At 40.7% G+C, this 16,642-nt stretch overlaps 1 protein-coding gene across 7 annotated transcripts in view; it reads right to left on the bottom strand.

The window, feature by feature from the left end:
- KIF23 (kinesin family member 23) overlaps positions 1 to 16,319 on the bottom strand; it is a 39,001-nt gene extending 22,682 nt beyond the window's left edge. For 5 of the 7 annotated variants that reach the window (XM_055536837.1, XM_055536839.1, XM_055536841.1 and 2 more), the window contains exons 1-4: positions 16,114 to 16,319; positions 13,829 to 13,898; positions 12,693 to 12,821; positions 7,076 to 7,181 (exon numbers count right to left, since the gene is read on the bottom strand). In XM_055536837.1, coding sequence (XP_055392812.1) covers positions 7,076 to 7,181; positions 12,693 to 12,821; positions 13,829 to 13,898; positions 16,114 to 16,304 — 496 coding nt within the window. In that variant the 5' untranslated portion in view covers positions 16,305 to 16,319. Of the gene's footprint in view, positions 1 to 7,032; positions 7,182 to 12,692; positions 12,822 to 13,828; positions 13,899 to 16,113 lie in introns of those variants that run through there. The other 2 variants (XM_055536842.1, XM_055536843.1) reach the window with 2 other exon arrangements.
- Positions 16,320 to 16,642: the final 323 nt, after the last annotated feature.

The following is a 16,642-nucleotide window of genomic DNA, read 5'->3' as shown; positions in this document are numbered from 1 at the left end:
AGACAACAGTACTATATTATAATGGAGATAAAAATGGCAACCCACTCCAGTATTCTTGCCTGAGAAATCCTGGCAAGAGGAGCCTGGCAGGCTACAGCCCATGGGTCACAAAGAGTTGGACACGACTTAGTGACTGCTGCTGCTAAGTCACTTCAGTCGTGTCTGACTCTGTGCGACCCCAGAGATAGCAGCCCACCAGGCTCCCCCGTCCCTGGGATTCTCCAGGCAAGAACACTGGAGTGGGTTGCCATTCCCTTCTCCAGTGCATGAAAGTGAAAAGTGAAAGGGAAGCCGCTCAGTCGTGTCCGACTCTTCGAGACCCCATGGACTGCGGCCCACCAGGCTCCTCCATCCATGGGATTTTCCAGGCAAGAGTACTGGAGTGGGTGGCCATTGCCTTCTCCAGAGTAAGGTAGCAGGATACAAGATTAATCTTGTATCCGTACAGATATCAGTTGCATTTCTTTACACTAGCAATGAAATAGCAAAAAGTGAATGTAAATAAACAAGAAATGGAGGGACTGGGAAGCCTGGCATGCTATATAGTCCATGGGGTTGTGAAGAGTTGGACATGACTTGGCATCTGAACAACAACAAATAAACAATCCGTTTTAAACTCACACCAAAAAACATAAAATGCTTAGGAATGAATCTCACCAAGGAGGTGAAAGACATATGCTGAGAGCTATAAAACATTAATAAAGAAAACTAAAGATGATTCAAAGAAATAGAAAGATATATCCCATGGTCTTGGATTGGAAAAACTAATTTTTCTAAAAGAGCCAGACTACCCAAAGCAATCTACAGATGTAATGTGACTTCTATTAAATTACCAATGGTACTTTTCACAAAAATAGAACAAATAATACTAAAATTAACATGAAACCAAAAGACCCAGAATTGCCGAAGCAATCCTGAGGAAAAAGAACAAAGCAAGAGACATAACTCTCTCAGACTTCAGACAATACTACAAGGCTACAGTAATCAAAACAACAGGATATTGGCACAAAAACAGATAGGTGGATCCATGGAACAAAACAGAGAACCCCAAAGCAAACCCACACACCTATAAACAATTAATCTTTTTTTAACAACTAATCTTTGATAAAGGACGCAAGAATGGAGAAAAGACAGTGTCTGTGGCAAGTGGTGATGGGAAAGAGGACAGCCACATGTAAATCGATGAAGAAAGAACATACCCTTACAGCATACACAAAAGTAAACTCGAAACGGCTTAATAATATAACTAATCATAAGACACTGGGAGTTCCCTAGTGGTCTACTGGTTAGGATTTGGTGCTTTCACTGTGGAGGCCCAGGTTCAATCCCTGGTTAGGAAACTCCTGCATGCCACATGGAATGGCCAGAAAGCAAACAAAATAAGAGGATATCACAAAACTTCTAGAAGAGAACATAGGCAAGATGTTTTTGACATAAACAGTAACAAATGTTTTCTTGGGTTAGTCTCCCAAGGCAATAAAAATAAAAGCAAAAAGAAACAAATGGGACCTAACCAAACTTACAAGTTTTGCAAGGAAAGGAAACCATCAACAAAATGAAAAGACAACCAACCGACTGGGAGAAAACATTTGCAAAAGATGTGACCAACAAGGGATTAATCTCCAAAATACAAACAACCCATGCACCCTGCTTATTTAACTTATATGCGGAGTATATCATGTGCCATGACGGGCTGGATGAAGCACAAGCTGGAATCAAGATTGCAGGGAGAAATATCAATAACCTCAGATATGCAGGTGACACCATCCTTACAACAGAAAGCAAAAAGGAACTAAAGAGCCTCTTGATGAAGGTGAAAGAGGAGTGAAAAAGCTGGCTTAAAACTCAACAATCAAAAAAACTAAGATCATGGAATCTGATCCCATCACTTCATGGGGAACAGATAGGGAAACAATGGAAACAGTGAGAGACTTTATCTTTTTGGGCTCCAAAATCACTGTAGATGGTGACTGCAGCCATGAAATTAAAAGATGCTTGCTCCTTGGAAGAAAAGCTGTGACAAACCTAGACAGTGTATTAAAAAGCAGACACTACTTTGCCAACAAAAGTCCATATAGTCAAAGCTATGGTTTTTCCAGTCGTCATGTATGGATGTGAGAGATGGACCATAAAGAAGGCTGAGTGCCAAAGAACTGATGCTCTTGAACTGTGGTGTTGGAGAAGACTCTTGAGAGTCCCTTGGACTGCAAGGAGATCAAACCAGTCAATCCTAAAGGAAATCAGTCCTAAATATTCATTGGAAGGACTGATGCTGAAGCTCCAATACTTTGCCCACGTGATGTAAAGAGCCAACTTCACTGGAAAAGACCCTGATGCTGGGAAAGATTGAAGGCAGGAAGAGAAGGGGACGAAAGAGGATGAGATGGTTGGATGGCATCACTGACTCAATGGACATGAGTCTGAGCAAGCTCCGGGAGAGGGTGAAGGACAGGGAGGCCTGGCGTGCGGCAGTCCATGGGTCACAGAGCAGACACAACTGAGCAACTGAACAACAACAACATGCATCTCTTTTACAAAAACAACCAACCCAATCATAGGACGGACAGAAGACTTAAGTAGACATCTCCCCGAAGATGACATACAGATGGCCAAGAGGCATGTGAAAAGATGATCAGCATCACTAGTTATTAGAGAAATGCAATTCAGAACTACAATAAGGTACCACGTCACACCAGTCAGAATGGCCCTCATCAAGAAGTCTACAAACAACAAATGCTGGAGAGGGTCTGGAGAAAAGGGAACCCTTCTATGTTGTTGGTGGGTTTGTAAACTGGTATACCACTAAGGAGAACAGTATGGAGGTTACTTAAAAACCTAAAATAGAGCTATTATAGGATGCAGCAATCCCATTCCTGGACATATATCTAAAGAAAACCGTGTTTTGAAAGGATACATGCACCCCAGTGTTCATGGTTTACAATAGCCAAGACATGGAAACAACATAAATGTTCACTGACAGATGAATAAAGACATGGTGTACACACATACATACACAGAGATCCTGGAATAACACTCAGCCACACACACAAAAAAGAATGAAACAAGCCACTGCAGCAACAAGGATGGATTTAGAGATGACCATACTAAGTCAGAAAAAGACAAATAACATGATAAAACTTACATGTGGAACTGAAATATGACACAGATCAACATATCTACAAAACAAAACAGCCTCACAGATACAGAGAACAGATTTGTGGTCTCAGAGGGAAGGGAGTACTAGAGGGAAGGAGGAGTTTGGAGTTAGCAGAGGCAAATTATTAGACAAAGGATGGATGAACAAGGTCCTATTATATAACACAAGGAAATATATTTACTATCCTGTGACAAACCATAACTGAAAATATAAAAAAGAATATATATGTGTATAACTGGGTCACTCTGCAGTACAGAAGAAACTAACATAACATTGTAAATCAACTATACGTCATTTAAAAAAAAAAAAGGCACTCCCAACAAACAAAAGTCCAAGACCAGACAGTTTCACAGGAGAGTTCTATCAAATGTTTAGAGAATAGTTAACATCTATTCTTCTGAAACTCTTCTAAAACAACTGCAGAGACAAGAACTCTCCCAGACTCATTCTATAAGGCCACTATCATTCTGATACCAAAATCAGAGAAGAATTATCACAAAAAAGAAAATTACAGGCAAACATGACTGAGGAGTATAGATGCGAAAATTCTCAACCAAATACTAGCAAAGCACAACCAACAATACGTTATCAACTACAAACTGGCGCTTGCCAAGAGCATTTGCCACCTGAACCCTATGCTGCTTCAGGTGCCAACCTTCAACACCCTCTGAGGGGAATTCAGGGTGGAGAGTGAGTCACTCTGTGCTCTAGGGAAACTGGTGGAAAAGGTCTTTAGATAGTTAGATATTTTCAGGAACTGATTTCATGATCCAAATCCTTGCCTCTCTTCATATCTAGAAAATCACTAAATCCCTTCATAGTGACATCAGCTGACGACTAGCAGAAAAGCTTTTGTAAAGTAAGCACTTGATTGCATTGAACTTCCCCTTCACCAAAATCTTTATGTTGACTTTCCCCCACCACCTCTTTAAACCAGTCTCTCAGAGCTATCTGAGGTGCTGTCTCCCGGGCTGCAGTCCTCATTTTGCCCCAAATAAAATTTAACTCACAACTTTGAAAACTCATCTTTTCAGTCAACACATAAAAAGGATCTTAAACTATTATCAAGTGGGATTTATCTCAAGGATACAGCATTTTTCAGTTTCTACACATCAATCAATGTGATTCACATTAGCAAACTGAGAAATAAAAATCCTTTGATCATCTCAATAAATGCAGAAAATGCTCTTGTCAAAAACCTCTCCAGAAAGTGGGCATAGAGGGAACACACCTCAACATAATAAAGGCCATACATGACAAACCTGCAGTTTATGCCCGTACTCAATGGTGAAAAGCTGAAAGCATTCCCTCAGATTAGGAACAAGATGAGGATGTTTACTCACCATTTTTATTTAACATGTGTTAGAAGTCCTAGCCACAACAATCCAAGAAACAAAAAAGAAGTCCAGAAGGAAAAGAAGTAAAACCGTCACTGTTTGAAGATGACATGATGACACAGAAAATCCTAAAGATGCTACCAGAAAACTACTACAGCTCCTCAATGAATCTGGTAAAGTTGCAGGATACAAAATTAATACACAGAAATCTCTTGCATTCCTACACACTAACAATGAAAGACTAGAAAGAGAAATTAAGGAAATAATCCCATTTACTATCACATCAAAAAGAATAAACCTAGGACTGAACCTACCTAGGAAGGCAAAAGATCTGTACTTTGAAAACTGTAAGACATTGAAGAAAGAAATTGAAGATGACACAAATGAAAGTTATGCCCTGTTCTTGGATTGGAAGAATCAATATTGTCAAAATGACTATACTGCCCAAGGCAATCTACAGATTCAATGCAGTTTCTCTCAAATTTCCAACAGCATTTTTCATAAAACTAAAACAAAAATTTTCTTTACATTTATACGGAAACACAAAACACCCCAATAGTCAAAGCAATCCTTTGAAAGAAAAACGAAGTGGGAGCAATCAGGCTCCCTGACTTCAGACTATACTAGAAACCTACAGAAATCAAAATGGTACAGTACTAGCACACACAAAAAAACACAATTACAGGTCAAAGGAACAGGAAAGAAAGCCTAGAAACACACACCTATGGTCAATTTGTGACAAAGGAGGCAAGAATGTACAATGGAGAAAAGGGTCTCTTCAATAAGTGGTGCTGGGAAAACTTGACAGCTACATGTAAAAAAAAAAAAAAATGAAATTAGAATATTCTCCAACACCATACACAAAAATAAACTCAAAATAGATTAAAGACCTAAATGTAAGGCCAGATGCTATAAAGCTCTTAGAGGAAAACATAAGCAGCACACACTCTGACACAAATCAGTGAGATAACTTTTGGACCCACCTTCAAGGGTAATAAAAATAAAAACAAAAATAAATGGGACCTAGTTAAAATGTAAATCTTTTGCACAGTAAAGGAAACCATCTACAAAATGAAAAAACAACCAACAGGCTGGGAGAAAACATTTGTAAATGATGTGATCAACAAGAGATTAATCTCCAAGATACAGTTCATGCAGCTCTACATCCAAAACAATCAAATAAAAAACGGGCAGAAGACCTAAATAGACATTTCCCCAAAGAAGATATACAGATGGCCAAGAGGCACATGAAAAGATGCTCAGCATTGCTCGTTATTAGAGAAATGCAAATCAAAACTACAATGAGATATCCCCTCAAACTGGTCAAAATGGCCATCATCAAACAGTCTACACACAGTAAATGCTGGAGAGGGCATGGAGATGAGGGAACCCTCCTGCAGTGTTGGTGGGAATGTAAATTGGTACACCACTAGGAGAACAGTATGGAGATTCCTTAAAAAACTAAAAATAGAGCTACCATAGGATGCAGCAATGCCACTACTGGGGCATGTATTCAGAGTAAACCACGGTTTGAAGGATATATGCACCCCAGTGTTCACTGCAGCACTGTTTACAGTAGCCAGGACATGGAAGCAACCTCAAATGTCCATCAACAGATGAATGGATAAAGGCATGGTACATATATCAAACGGAATATTACTCAGCCATAAAAAGAATGAAATAATGTCATTTGCAGCAACATGGATGGGCCTGGAGATTATCATACTAAGTGAGTAAGTGAAGTAAATCAGACAGAGAAAGACAAATATCACATGATATCCCTTAAGATGTAGAATCTAAAAAAAAAAAAGTATACCAATAAACCTATTTATAAAACAGAAACAGTCTCACAGACTTAGAAAACAAACTTATGATTACCAAAGGTTACGAAAGGAGACGGATAAATTGGGAGTTTGAGACTGACATACACACACTACTATATTTAAAATAGATAACCAACAAGTACCTACTGTATAGCACAGGGAAATCTACTCAATATTCTGTAATGACCTATATGGGAAAAGAATCTGAAAAAGAATGGATATATGCACAACTGAATCATTTAGCTGTACACCTGAAACTAACACAACAATGCAAATCAACTATGCTGCTGCTGCTGCTAAGTCGCTTCAGTCGTGTCCGACTCTGTGCGACCCCATAGACGGCAGCCCACCAGGCTCCGCCATCCCTGGGATTCTCCAGGCAAGAACACTGGAGTGGGTTGCCATTGCCTTCTCCAAAGCATGAAAGTGAAAAGTGAAAATTAAGTCGCTCAGTCGTGTCCGACTCTTTGTGACCCCATGGACTGCAGCCTACCAGGCTCCTCCATCCATGGGATTTTCCAGGCCAGAGTACTGGAGTGGGGTGCCATTGCCTTCTCCGTAAATCAACTATACTCCAATATGAAATTTTAAAAAAATAAGTGAATTAAAAAATAAAATCAACTGCTCAAAAAAGTAGGTTTAACACAATCCTGATAAATTAACTGAGTTCAAGGCCAAACATAAAGTAAATATGTAAGTATCAAAAAAGTTTTACCAGAAGAGAAAAAGTAAAATTCAGCAAAACTCCAGAATTATACCATTTTTGCCATGAATGAGGTCATCTACCAAGGGATTAGCCACGACATCAAAGAGCTCCTTTTGGGTGGTATGAGTGCCAAATACTTGTTTAAATGAATACTGAGTCTGTGGAAAAGGAAAAAATAAAGAGGACATAAATGGAATTGCACTATATCTAGGATAGAAATACATCTGCTTAAACACATTCAGATGTTTCCTTATGAACATGAAAATTAAATCTAGACATGAAAAGATATCAATAGACTTTAAACTTGGAACCTTTAAAAAGTCATGACATACTTAAATTATACCAATTATAAACTGGTAAATATTTATGGTTATAGTGCTGAAGTATAGTATGGTCACAACTACTGATCAGATCAGATCAGATCAGATCAGTCACTCAGTCGTGTCCGACTCTTTGCAACCCCATGAATCACAGCACGCCAGGCCTCCCTGTCTATCACCAACTCCCGGAGTTCACTCAGACTCATGTCCATAAAGTCAGTGATGCCATCCAGCCATCTCATCGTCTGTCGTCCCCTTCTCCTCTTGCCCCCAATCCCTCCCAGCATCAGAGTCTTTTCCAATGAGTCAACTCTTCACATGAGGTGGCCAAAGTACTGGAGTTTCAGCTTGAGCATCATTCCTTCCAAAGAAATCCCAGGGCTGATCTCCTTCAGAATGGACTGGTTGGATCTCCTTGTAGTCCAAGGAACTCTCAAGAGTCTTCTCCAATACCACAGTTCAAAAGCATCAATTCTTTGGCGCTCAGCCTTCTTCACAGTCCAACTCTCACATCCATACATGACCACTGGAAAAACCATAGCCTTGACTAGACAGACCTTTGTTGGCAAAGTAATGTCTCTGCTTTTGAATATGCTATCTAGGTTGGTCATAACTTTCCTTCCAAGGAGTAAGCGTCTTTTAATTTCATGGCTGCAGTCACCATCTGCCGTGATTTTGGAGCCCAGAAAAATAAAGTCTGACGCTGTTTCCACTGTTTCCCCATCTATTTCCCATGAAGCGATGGGACCAGATGCCATGATCTTAGTTTTCTGAACGTTGAGCTTTAAGCCAACTTTTTCACTCTCCTCTTTCACTTTCATCAAGAGGCTTTTTAGTTCCTCTTCACTTTCTGCCATAAGGGTGGTGTCATCTGCATATCTGAGGTTGTGACTGAATTGTTATAATACCTTTTGATCTTCTTTGTCACTTAATTAAAACAAAATCAGCCTTAGTGTATGAAGCATAAGCAGACTTAAGACTTTTCTCCTTATATACTTTTATACATATATATGTATATAAAACACTTTTTTTTTGCTTTAATTAAGTGACAAAGAAGATCAAAAGGTATTATAACAATTCAGTCACAGATTTGTGAAAATCCTCAAGCATTACTTCATATACTACTTTACTGCTTTCTTTTTTTTTTAATAAAGGTGTCATTCTAAAATAGCCTAACAGTAAAAAATTAAGAGTTTTGATGTATTGCTTTTTTAAAACTAGAAAACAACTGTCAATATAATCTCATCTGAGTTTTTTTTTTTTTTTTTTTGCCACACTGCAAGGCATGCAGGATCCTAGTTCCCTGATCAGGAATGGAACCCATGCCCTCTGCAGTGGAAGGATTGAGTCTTAACCACTGGACCCAGAGGGAAATCTCTGATCTGTGTTCTAATGTAAAATAAATTTTAAATAATTGTGACCTTTAAAGTACAGTAATACTTCAATTCTCAGATCTTTCAACATATGACATAAAGTATAGCTATACTATCGAAAATATTACCAAACTCCAACTGGAAAATAAGATTAGGGACTGGGGTAAACAAATACATTTCAAGGTAAACTAAAATGACCTAACTGTCCAAAGACTGGAATTCTATTCTATTTTCATTATTTCCTAGTTTTAGTAGCTTGTAGACATTGCAACTGTTCCTGTAGGTTTCTTGAATTTCTTTGTTTTTGCTCCATGAACATCAATGCTGTTATTTGGTGCGTGAGTATTCACTAGAACTTATTATGGATTATAGCCTTTATCACGTGGCCCCTTTTCTCTGTTTTATACCTTTTATCTTAAATTCAACCTGCTCAGATATCAATATCATAACCCTTATGAAAACTATTAGCAGTTTTGTCCCCCAAAAGGAGACCGTATAGATTAGGACTGAAATACATCATCATCATTATCATAACAACAACTCACACTTAATACTAATCATGTCTCAAACACTGTCTAGCATATCACACACTTACTTCAGCTAACACTCACCTTTGTCCTTATTCCAATGCTATAGAACAGCTTTGAAAGTGAAAGTCATTCAGTCGTGTCCGACTCTGTGACCTCATGAACCTTACAGTCCATGGACTTCTCCAGGCCAGAATACTGGAGTGGGTAGCCTTTCCCTTCTCCAGGGGATCTTCCCAACCCAGGGATTGAACTCAGGTCGCCCACATTGCAGGTGGATTCTTTACCAGCTGAGCCACAAGGGAAGCCCAAGAACACTGGAGTGGGTAGCTTATCACTTCTCCAGCAGATCTTCCCGACCCAGGAATTGAACTGGGGTCTCCTGCATTGCAGGTGGATCCTTTACCAACTGAGCTATGAGGAAAGCCCTTTAGAAAACAGCTTTAGAATTCAAAGAAAGAACAAAGAATCCTGGAACTGAAAGGATACACACAGGATAGTGTGACAGGTCAATGAGATGACCAATAAATCTTCATGAACAACACCCACCCTCTTCCAGGTGAAGAAAACTGAGGCCAAGAAGGAACTTGCCCAAGCCAATGAAGCTAATTGCTGTCAAAGCCATTTCCATTCTAACATTTTTTTCCATTATCCAGTTTTGCCTTCTGTCACAAGACACTGAGAACTTTTAATCCCCACCGAAGCTTTTGTACTATTTACACATACATGAAATTAACTAATAAACGTAAAATTCAATAAGTCACTTCTCAACTATTTTACATTCTCAAAGCCCTACTCTTCCATGAGCTTTCCCAAACCATTCCTTCATGCTTACTCCATGTTTACTGAGTATCTGGCCAACTGGACACATAAGGTGCATATCCCCTAGAAGTGCATATTTCACCTGGGGAGAGAGACCATAAACCAAACAAGTAAATAAGTCGACAGATTGTGATAAGTACTATTAAGGAAGTATAGAGTACAGACCAGGACAGAAGGAGGAATGGTACTACTTTTGATGGGGGTGGTCTGGACAAACTCTCGGAGAAGGTGGTTTAAGCTAAACCTGAGGATGAGGAGCCATCCTGCTAAGAGCTAAGGCAAAAGGCCTGAGGCAGGATTCTGGCTTATCCAAGCAATTCAGGATTGGATGAGTACTAAGAGGTGAGGTTAAATAGGATTTTCCCATTTTAAAACTTTATCCTTTAGAAGGCTTTAAAAAGAAAAATGGTGGGAGAGGGTATAAATTAAGAGTTTCAGATTAGGAGATACAAAGTACTAAAACGCTGGTGCTGGGAAAGATTGAAGGCAGGAGGAGAAGGGGGCAACAGAGGATGAGCTGGTTGGATGGCATCACTGACTGAATGCACATGAGTTTGAGCAAACCCTGGGAGATAGTGGAGGACAGGGAAGCCTAGGTACTGCAGTCTATGGGGTCACAAAGAGTCAGACACAACTTAGTGACTGAACAACAACATATATAAAATAGATAAACATCAACATCCTTCTGTATAGTACAGGCAGGTGTATTCAGTATCTTGTAGTAAACTATAAAGGAAAAGAATATGAAAAAGAATATGTACATATATGTATAAGTGAATCACTTTGCTGTATACCAGAAGCTAATACAACATGTAACTTAACTGTACTTCAATTAAAAAAAAAAGGAAAATAGTGAGGTCTGACTTCTGCTTTGACTGGCTGCTCTGTGGCAATAGATTAGACAAGATTCAGAATGGAAGCAGGTGGTCCAGTTGGCTTCAGCATAGTCTTGTCAATGCCACTCAAAGTGTGGTCAGCAGGCGGGCCAGTGCCCCTCTGAGGGCTATCTGTCTCCTGTCCAGGGGAAGTAATTACAGAGATGGAGAGTAATTGCTCAGAACCTCTATAGGCATTTCACATGGCTGCAACATCCCAGCATGTGATCAGTGAGCTTACTCTGAACAGATTATAAACCAGTTTTCCTTTGTCTAATTTTGCCTAACAATTGTGTAACAGTTTCTTGTGGCAAAGCTGCATAAAAGTATCAGTCACAATGCACTGAAAATAAAAAAGTTGCTTCTTCACCATAGACAGTTTGAGAAGCACTAGTCTCCATAATTAAAACAGGCCTCAGACAAGGGTAGCAGCAGTAGAGATAGAAATAAAAGGACAGTTTCAAGAGTAAACTGATAGGATCTACTGATGAACTAGATATGAGGGGGTATAACAGAAAAGTGAAAGTGAAAGTTAGTCAACAGTCGTGTCTGACTCTTTATGATCCCATGGACTGTAGCCCACCTGGCTCCTCTGTCCATGAAATTCTCCAGGCAAGAGTACTGGAGTGAGTTGCCATTTCCTTCTCCAGGGGATCTTCCCGACCCAGGGATCAAACCAAGATCTCCTGCATTGCAGGCAGATTCTTTACCAACTGAACTACTAGGGAAACCCCCAAGAAAAAGATAGGGACAAGGTTTCTGGTTTGAGCAAACAGATGGTGGTGGTGTTATTTACTGACAAGAAAAAACAAGCAAGTACTGATCTAGAGGGGAAAAAGAATCAAGAGTTCTTTTGGACATGCCACGGCATCCAAACAGTGGACGTTCCAGTTTAGAGAAAAGATGTAGGCTGAAGGTAAAAATTCCAAAATTATTACCATGTAATCAGTGTGTAAAGCTATGGATAAAAGACAGAACATGGAAAGTTCAAGGGGGAAGACATAACAGTGCTGCTGAGAAACAGATCATGATGAAGACAAAGAGGTGTCCATCACATCACATCACCAGAGAGGCCACTGGTAGGCGTCTGACCAACAATCTCCGGGGAGTAGTGTACATAAAAGAGTAAAGGCATCTACAAAAGCTGACAGCCTGAATTAATCTTTTTTTCTGCATTGCCAGAGTCCATTTCTTTAAGCACATCTCTGTCTTACCTATGAGCATTACTTGCTTAGCGTCTATGCTCCCAACTAAGTTGTAAGCTCCATAAAAGCAAGAATCATGCCTTATTCATTTTTAAAAGTCTCCTTCCACCCTCCAGCTTAGCACATGTTTACGGAACTGAACCCTTTGCTTGTTTACAAAAGTAAAAACACTTCATAAGAAATCGATACAAGTACACAATGCCTATTAAATGTTACTTCAATCCCACACATGGAACTATATATATATATGTAACTACCTAGCACAGATATCATTCCACATTAAACTATCCCTAACATATGCTCTAAAAAGCAATAAATATCCAGTATAAGAAATTATATCTAAAAACAATCTTTTAACTTTAGTATACCAAAGGTGTGTTTATACAACCCAGAAATTAGACACTTTTAATATGGTAGGTAGTTAGACTGAAGTAAAGAAGTCTTTCAGTAAAGTGGGAACACAGGAATTTTGTCATATTTAAAAAGTAGAAAACCAATTCAAGAAAGAGCCTATCAATTAAAAACAGTTGGTTTCAATCAGAATTACCTCCTTATAGTCTCCATTTCTGTTGAGTCTGTTACCCTCAGGAGTATGAAGCTGAACTGTTGTACTATTGATTACTTCTATGCAACACTCTTGCTCAGGAAGGCTCAGTGGGCGTACCCTACAGTACACCTGAAAATACAAGAAGGTGCTTAAACAACAAAGGTTGACTTTTTACCTGACTTTTCCTTCACTCATTTATTCATTCATCAACCAACATTTGGCATCTAAACTTGAGAGCTATATAAACTTAGAGCTACAAAAGCCAAAAATCTGCTACCCAATTTGCTGATTGTCAAATGCAAACAGATATATTAGATATGAGAAAATTTTAAATGCACATAAAACAAAACTCTAAAAATCAAGAACATATCACACAATGAAAAATATCTGAAAAGCTGTTAGGATTGTTTGGAATTGGATGTCAGGTAAAACTTGCCAGCTTAACACAATATACTAAAGGGAGAGATTCAAAGCGTCATCTTCTTAATCAGTAATAGGGTTGGGAGAAAACTGTTCAGCTGTATATGCAAAGCATCTGGTTCCCACAACTCAGATCAAGAGGTAACACTCCAGTGCCAAAGAAGGCAAAAATTAAAACAAACAAAAAGAGCAAGCCAATGTTATTTGCCATTTGCTTTTAAAAGCTCCCAAGCCTGAAACTAGTGAAGTTCATAGAGTAGTCACAAGATAAATGAAACTGTTCTAAACCAGAGTCTATGAAACTTGGTCCCCAAAAGCATGGAGTTTGGGGCTTTACTCTTGAAGTATGCCATAAGTTACTATATAATTGTCGTAAAGATAGGAGAGGATGTTCATCCAAGCACAAAATTTCTCCCCATCCCAGAGACTATGAAGAATATCTCCAACATAGTTGAAGAATATTTTTTCATTATCTAGCTTTTCAAATATAAGTAGTTATAGGAAGTATGCAACTGACAACCAAAGGCTTCATTTTACCGGACTAATAAATCCTACATAGAAACAAAATTTCAAAGCTGGAATCAGCCTTAAGCAATTAAGTACAGTCCTTTTAGCTAAATGTTGTTTGATTCCACTTCCACATCTCTGTCCCTTTCAAGCATACAAAACATAAAGGGACTGAAGCAAGAATATACAAATTCACAGGCAGACCTTACCCCAACTGGGTCTTTAAGACTCGTTTGGGATCCTTTTTTCACTGGTGGTTTCCTGGGTGTCTTAGTCCTCCTGGACATAGAAACAAAAACACTTCAGTTCAACACTAACATATAAAAACCTAACCTATAATTCATACAGAGACAATCTTCCTAGGGGTTATAAAATTATTCTTTAGCAATTCCAAAACACTATGCCCCAAATAATATGAATACATACAAACCACCTTAGTAGGAGAGTGTTTGTGACATGAAAAACTTAAAAGTAATTAAAATTTGGCTTAGGAGACATCTGTGGCACCAAAAACAGAAATAACAGGCCCAAAATGGAGTTATTTGTGCTAAGTTCCATGTCACCAAATTGGGACTTAATACCTAACTTACAGTTCCAACCACTCCCAATAGAAGAATCTTAAACCAGTTAATCTGGAATTACCTGGTCAGCACTGGTAAAGTGATCTGTCTGATAGACCCCTGCCATAGAGTAAAGGATGCTCACCTAGCTACAAACAATCCACTCATTGCTAGTATAATTCCTTTGTTCCACAACCCCCCCCCATAAAAATCTTCCATTTTGTACAGCTCTTAGGAACACCTTTCTATCTGCTAGATAGGATGCTGTCTGATTCATGAATCATTGAATAAAACCTGTAAGATCTTTACAATTTATTCAGTCAAATTTGGGTTTTTTTTAATATCTACTTATAGTTCTGTATGTTAAGTGGTTTGCTTGACCAACAATTTTACAGGCATTACAAATTTGAAAACTCAACAGATAATTGAGCACACTTATCTCAAAAGGCATTTTGTAAAGCACACATGTTGTGCTTAGCCCATTGCCAAGGCAGACCAAGTGATTAATTTCTAGATTATAAAAATGCAGATGGAGAAATCCACTCTTTGATCAAGATTTATGTCTTTATTTTTAAAGAACAAGACTATTGAATTCTCAAAACTATCATCCTTTGTTCCCAGACAAAATGTAGTCCCCAAACTGCAATTTTGTGCTCTCTTAAGTGGGGGCAGTAGAAAAAGATATTTTGGTTTATTTCACTATTTCTCTAGTATGACACTCCCCCCCCTCCCCATTTATCTATAGATGAGATAAACATTTAACACTAAGTGAAATTATTGGCTTGGACTATACAGGTTGTTAAAATACTTTCTCAGCACTTTCCCAATGAAACAAAACAAATTCGTGTTTTAAGTGCAAAATATTATGGTAGGTTTACTTAAACTCAACATTTTTTCCCCCCAAAGATAAAAATTTTGACTTTAGCCTCTTAAGAAAACAAGCTGGTTTTTTTTTTTTTTTTTTTTTTTTTGCAAACGACTAGCTTGGCACCCCACTCCAGTGCTCTTGCCTTGGAAAATCCCGTGAATGGACGAGCCTGGTAGGCTGCAGTCCATGGGGTCACTAAGTCGGACACGACTGAGCGACTTCACTTTCACTTTTCACTTTCATGCATTGGAGAAGGAAATGGCAACCCACTCCAGTGTTCTTGCCTGGAGAATCCCAGGGACAGGGGAGCCTGGTGTGCTGCCGTCGATGGGGTCGCACAGAGTCAGACACGACTGAAGCGACTTAGCAGTAGCAGCAGCAGCTACATCATAATGATGATTATAAAGTCAACCTTCTTTGCACAAGTATTTCGTCACCCAGTAGCGGTCAAGGAATTAGGCTGCGGCGCAAATGTCACCAACTTCGTGAGGAATGTGGGCGTTTGTGGCCGGGGGCGGGGTTGTCTGAGACCAAAGAACAGAGCAAAAGGAACTGGCCTACACCCGAGGGTCGCGGCCCGGAGGCTACCGAATTGGACTAGGAAAGGCAAGCAGTGCACCCGGATGCCAAGGGCTCTTCAAGGGCGGAGACCACCTACCCAACCCCAAACCCAGGACACAACACCAGACCCACCCGCAAGACGACCCCCGACCCTCACTAATTGGGCAAAATGCAACCCGCGGGTGCGGGCGGCCAGGGAAGGAAAGGGGAATTAGAGAAAGGATTGGAGGCGGCGGTCCCGGCCCAAACCTCCCGCCCCTCCCAACGTGGGGCCGGCCCTTCGCGGCCGAGTGTAGCCAGGGCGGGGAGCCAGACGCCCGACTCCGCGAGGCGGGGAGCCAGACGGGGTGGACGAGGACGGGTCTTCACGCCCGTCTCCCCCTGGGCAGTCCTGGTGGGGGGCTTGGTGGTCCCGGGCGGCACAGAGCTTGGTGCCCGCGGCGCGGCCGGAGGCCTGCCGCGGCGGGGGGAGACGCCGGCCCCAGTTCCGTGGCCCAGTACTCACGCTGGCTTCATGGTAGTAAGCTCCGAACTGCCCAGACGCGCGCGCGGGGATGCCGGACTCGGTCGGGGGTTGACGAGAACGGCGGGCCTCAGGGACCGGCCACAGGGCCCGCGAGTCGGCGGCTCAAGCGCGGCGCTTGAGGAATCTGGGAAACGCCGCTGAGGACCCAGGAGAGCTCGCGCCCGGCGCATTTCAAACGGGCCAATCAGCGCCCGCCCACGGGAAGGGGCGTGGCCTCAGAAAAGGCGCCTGCTCAGTAGGATGTTGTGCTCGTCTCCTAGGCGACCGACGCAGACAGAGCACTGGCAGCCTGGTGTCTGGGCTCCAGGGCTGGAGTGGGAAGCTAGGCTCAGATATTAGGAAATAAACCCCATCCGTATTCTCTGAGGACATTGAGAGTTTCTTTTCCCATATCCCAGTAAGTCCAATGGAAGGGCAAGTCCAGGATTGATTCAGAGATCAGCAGTGTCGTTCCGACTCAGGAGTGTCCAGTCCTTGGTCTGTACCCTATGCAGAGACAGACTCACTT

This window comes from Bubalus kerabau, chromosome 10 (assembly GCF_029407905.1).
Source record: "Bubalus kerabau isolate K-KA32 ecotype Philippines breed swamp buffalo chromosome 10, PCC_UOA_SB_1v2, whole genome shotgun sequence".
In the NCBI taxonomy this organism is placed as follows: Eukaryota; Metazoa; Chordata; class Mammalia; order Artiodactyla; family Bovidae; genus Bubalus; species Bubalus kerabau.
This window is presented reverse-complemented; position numbering and strand designations above follow the sequence as displayed.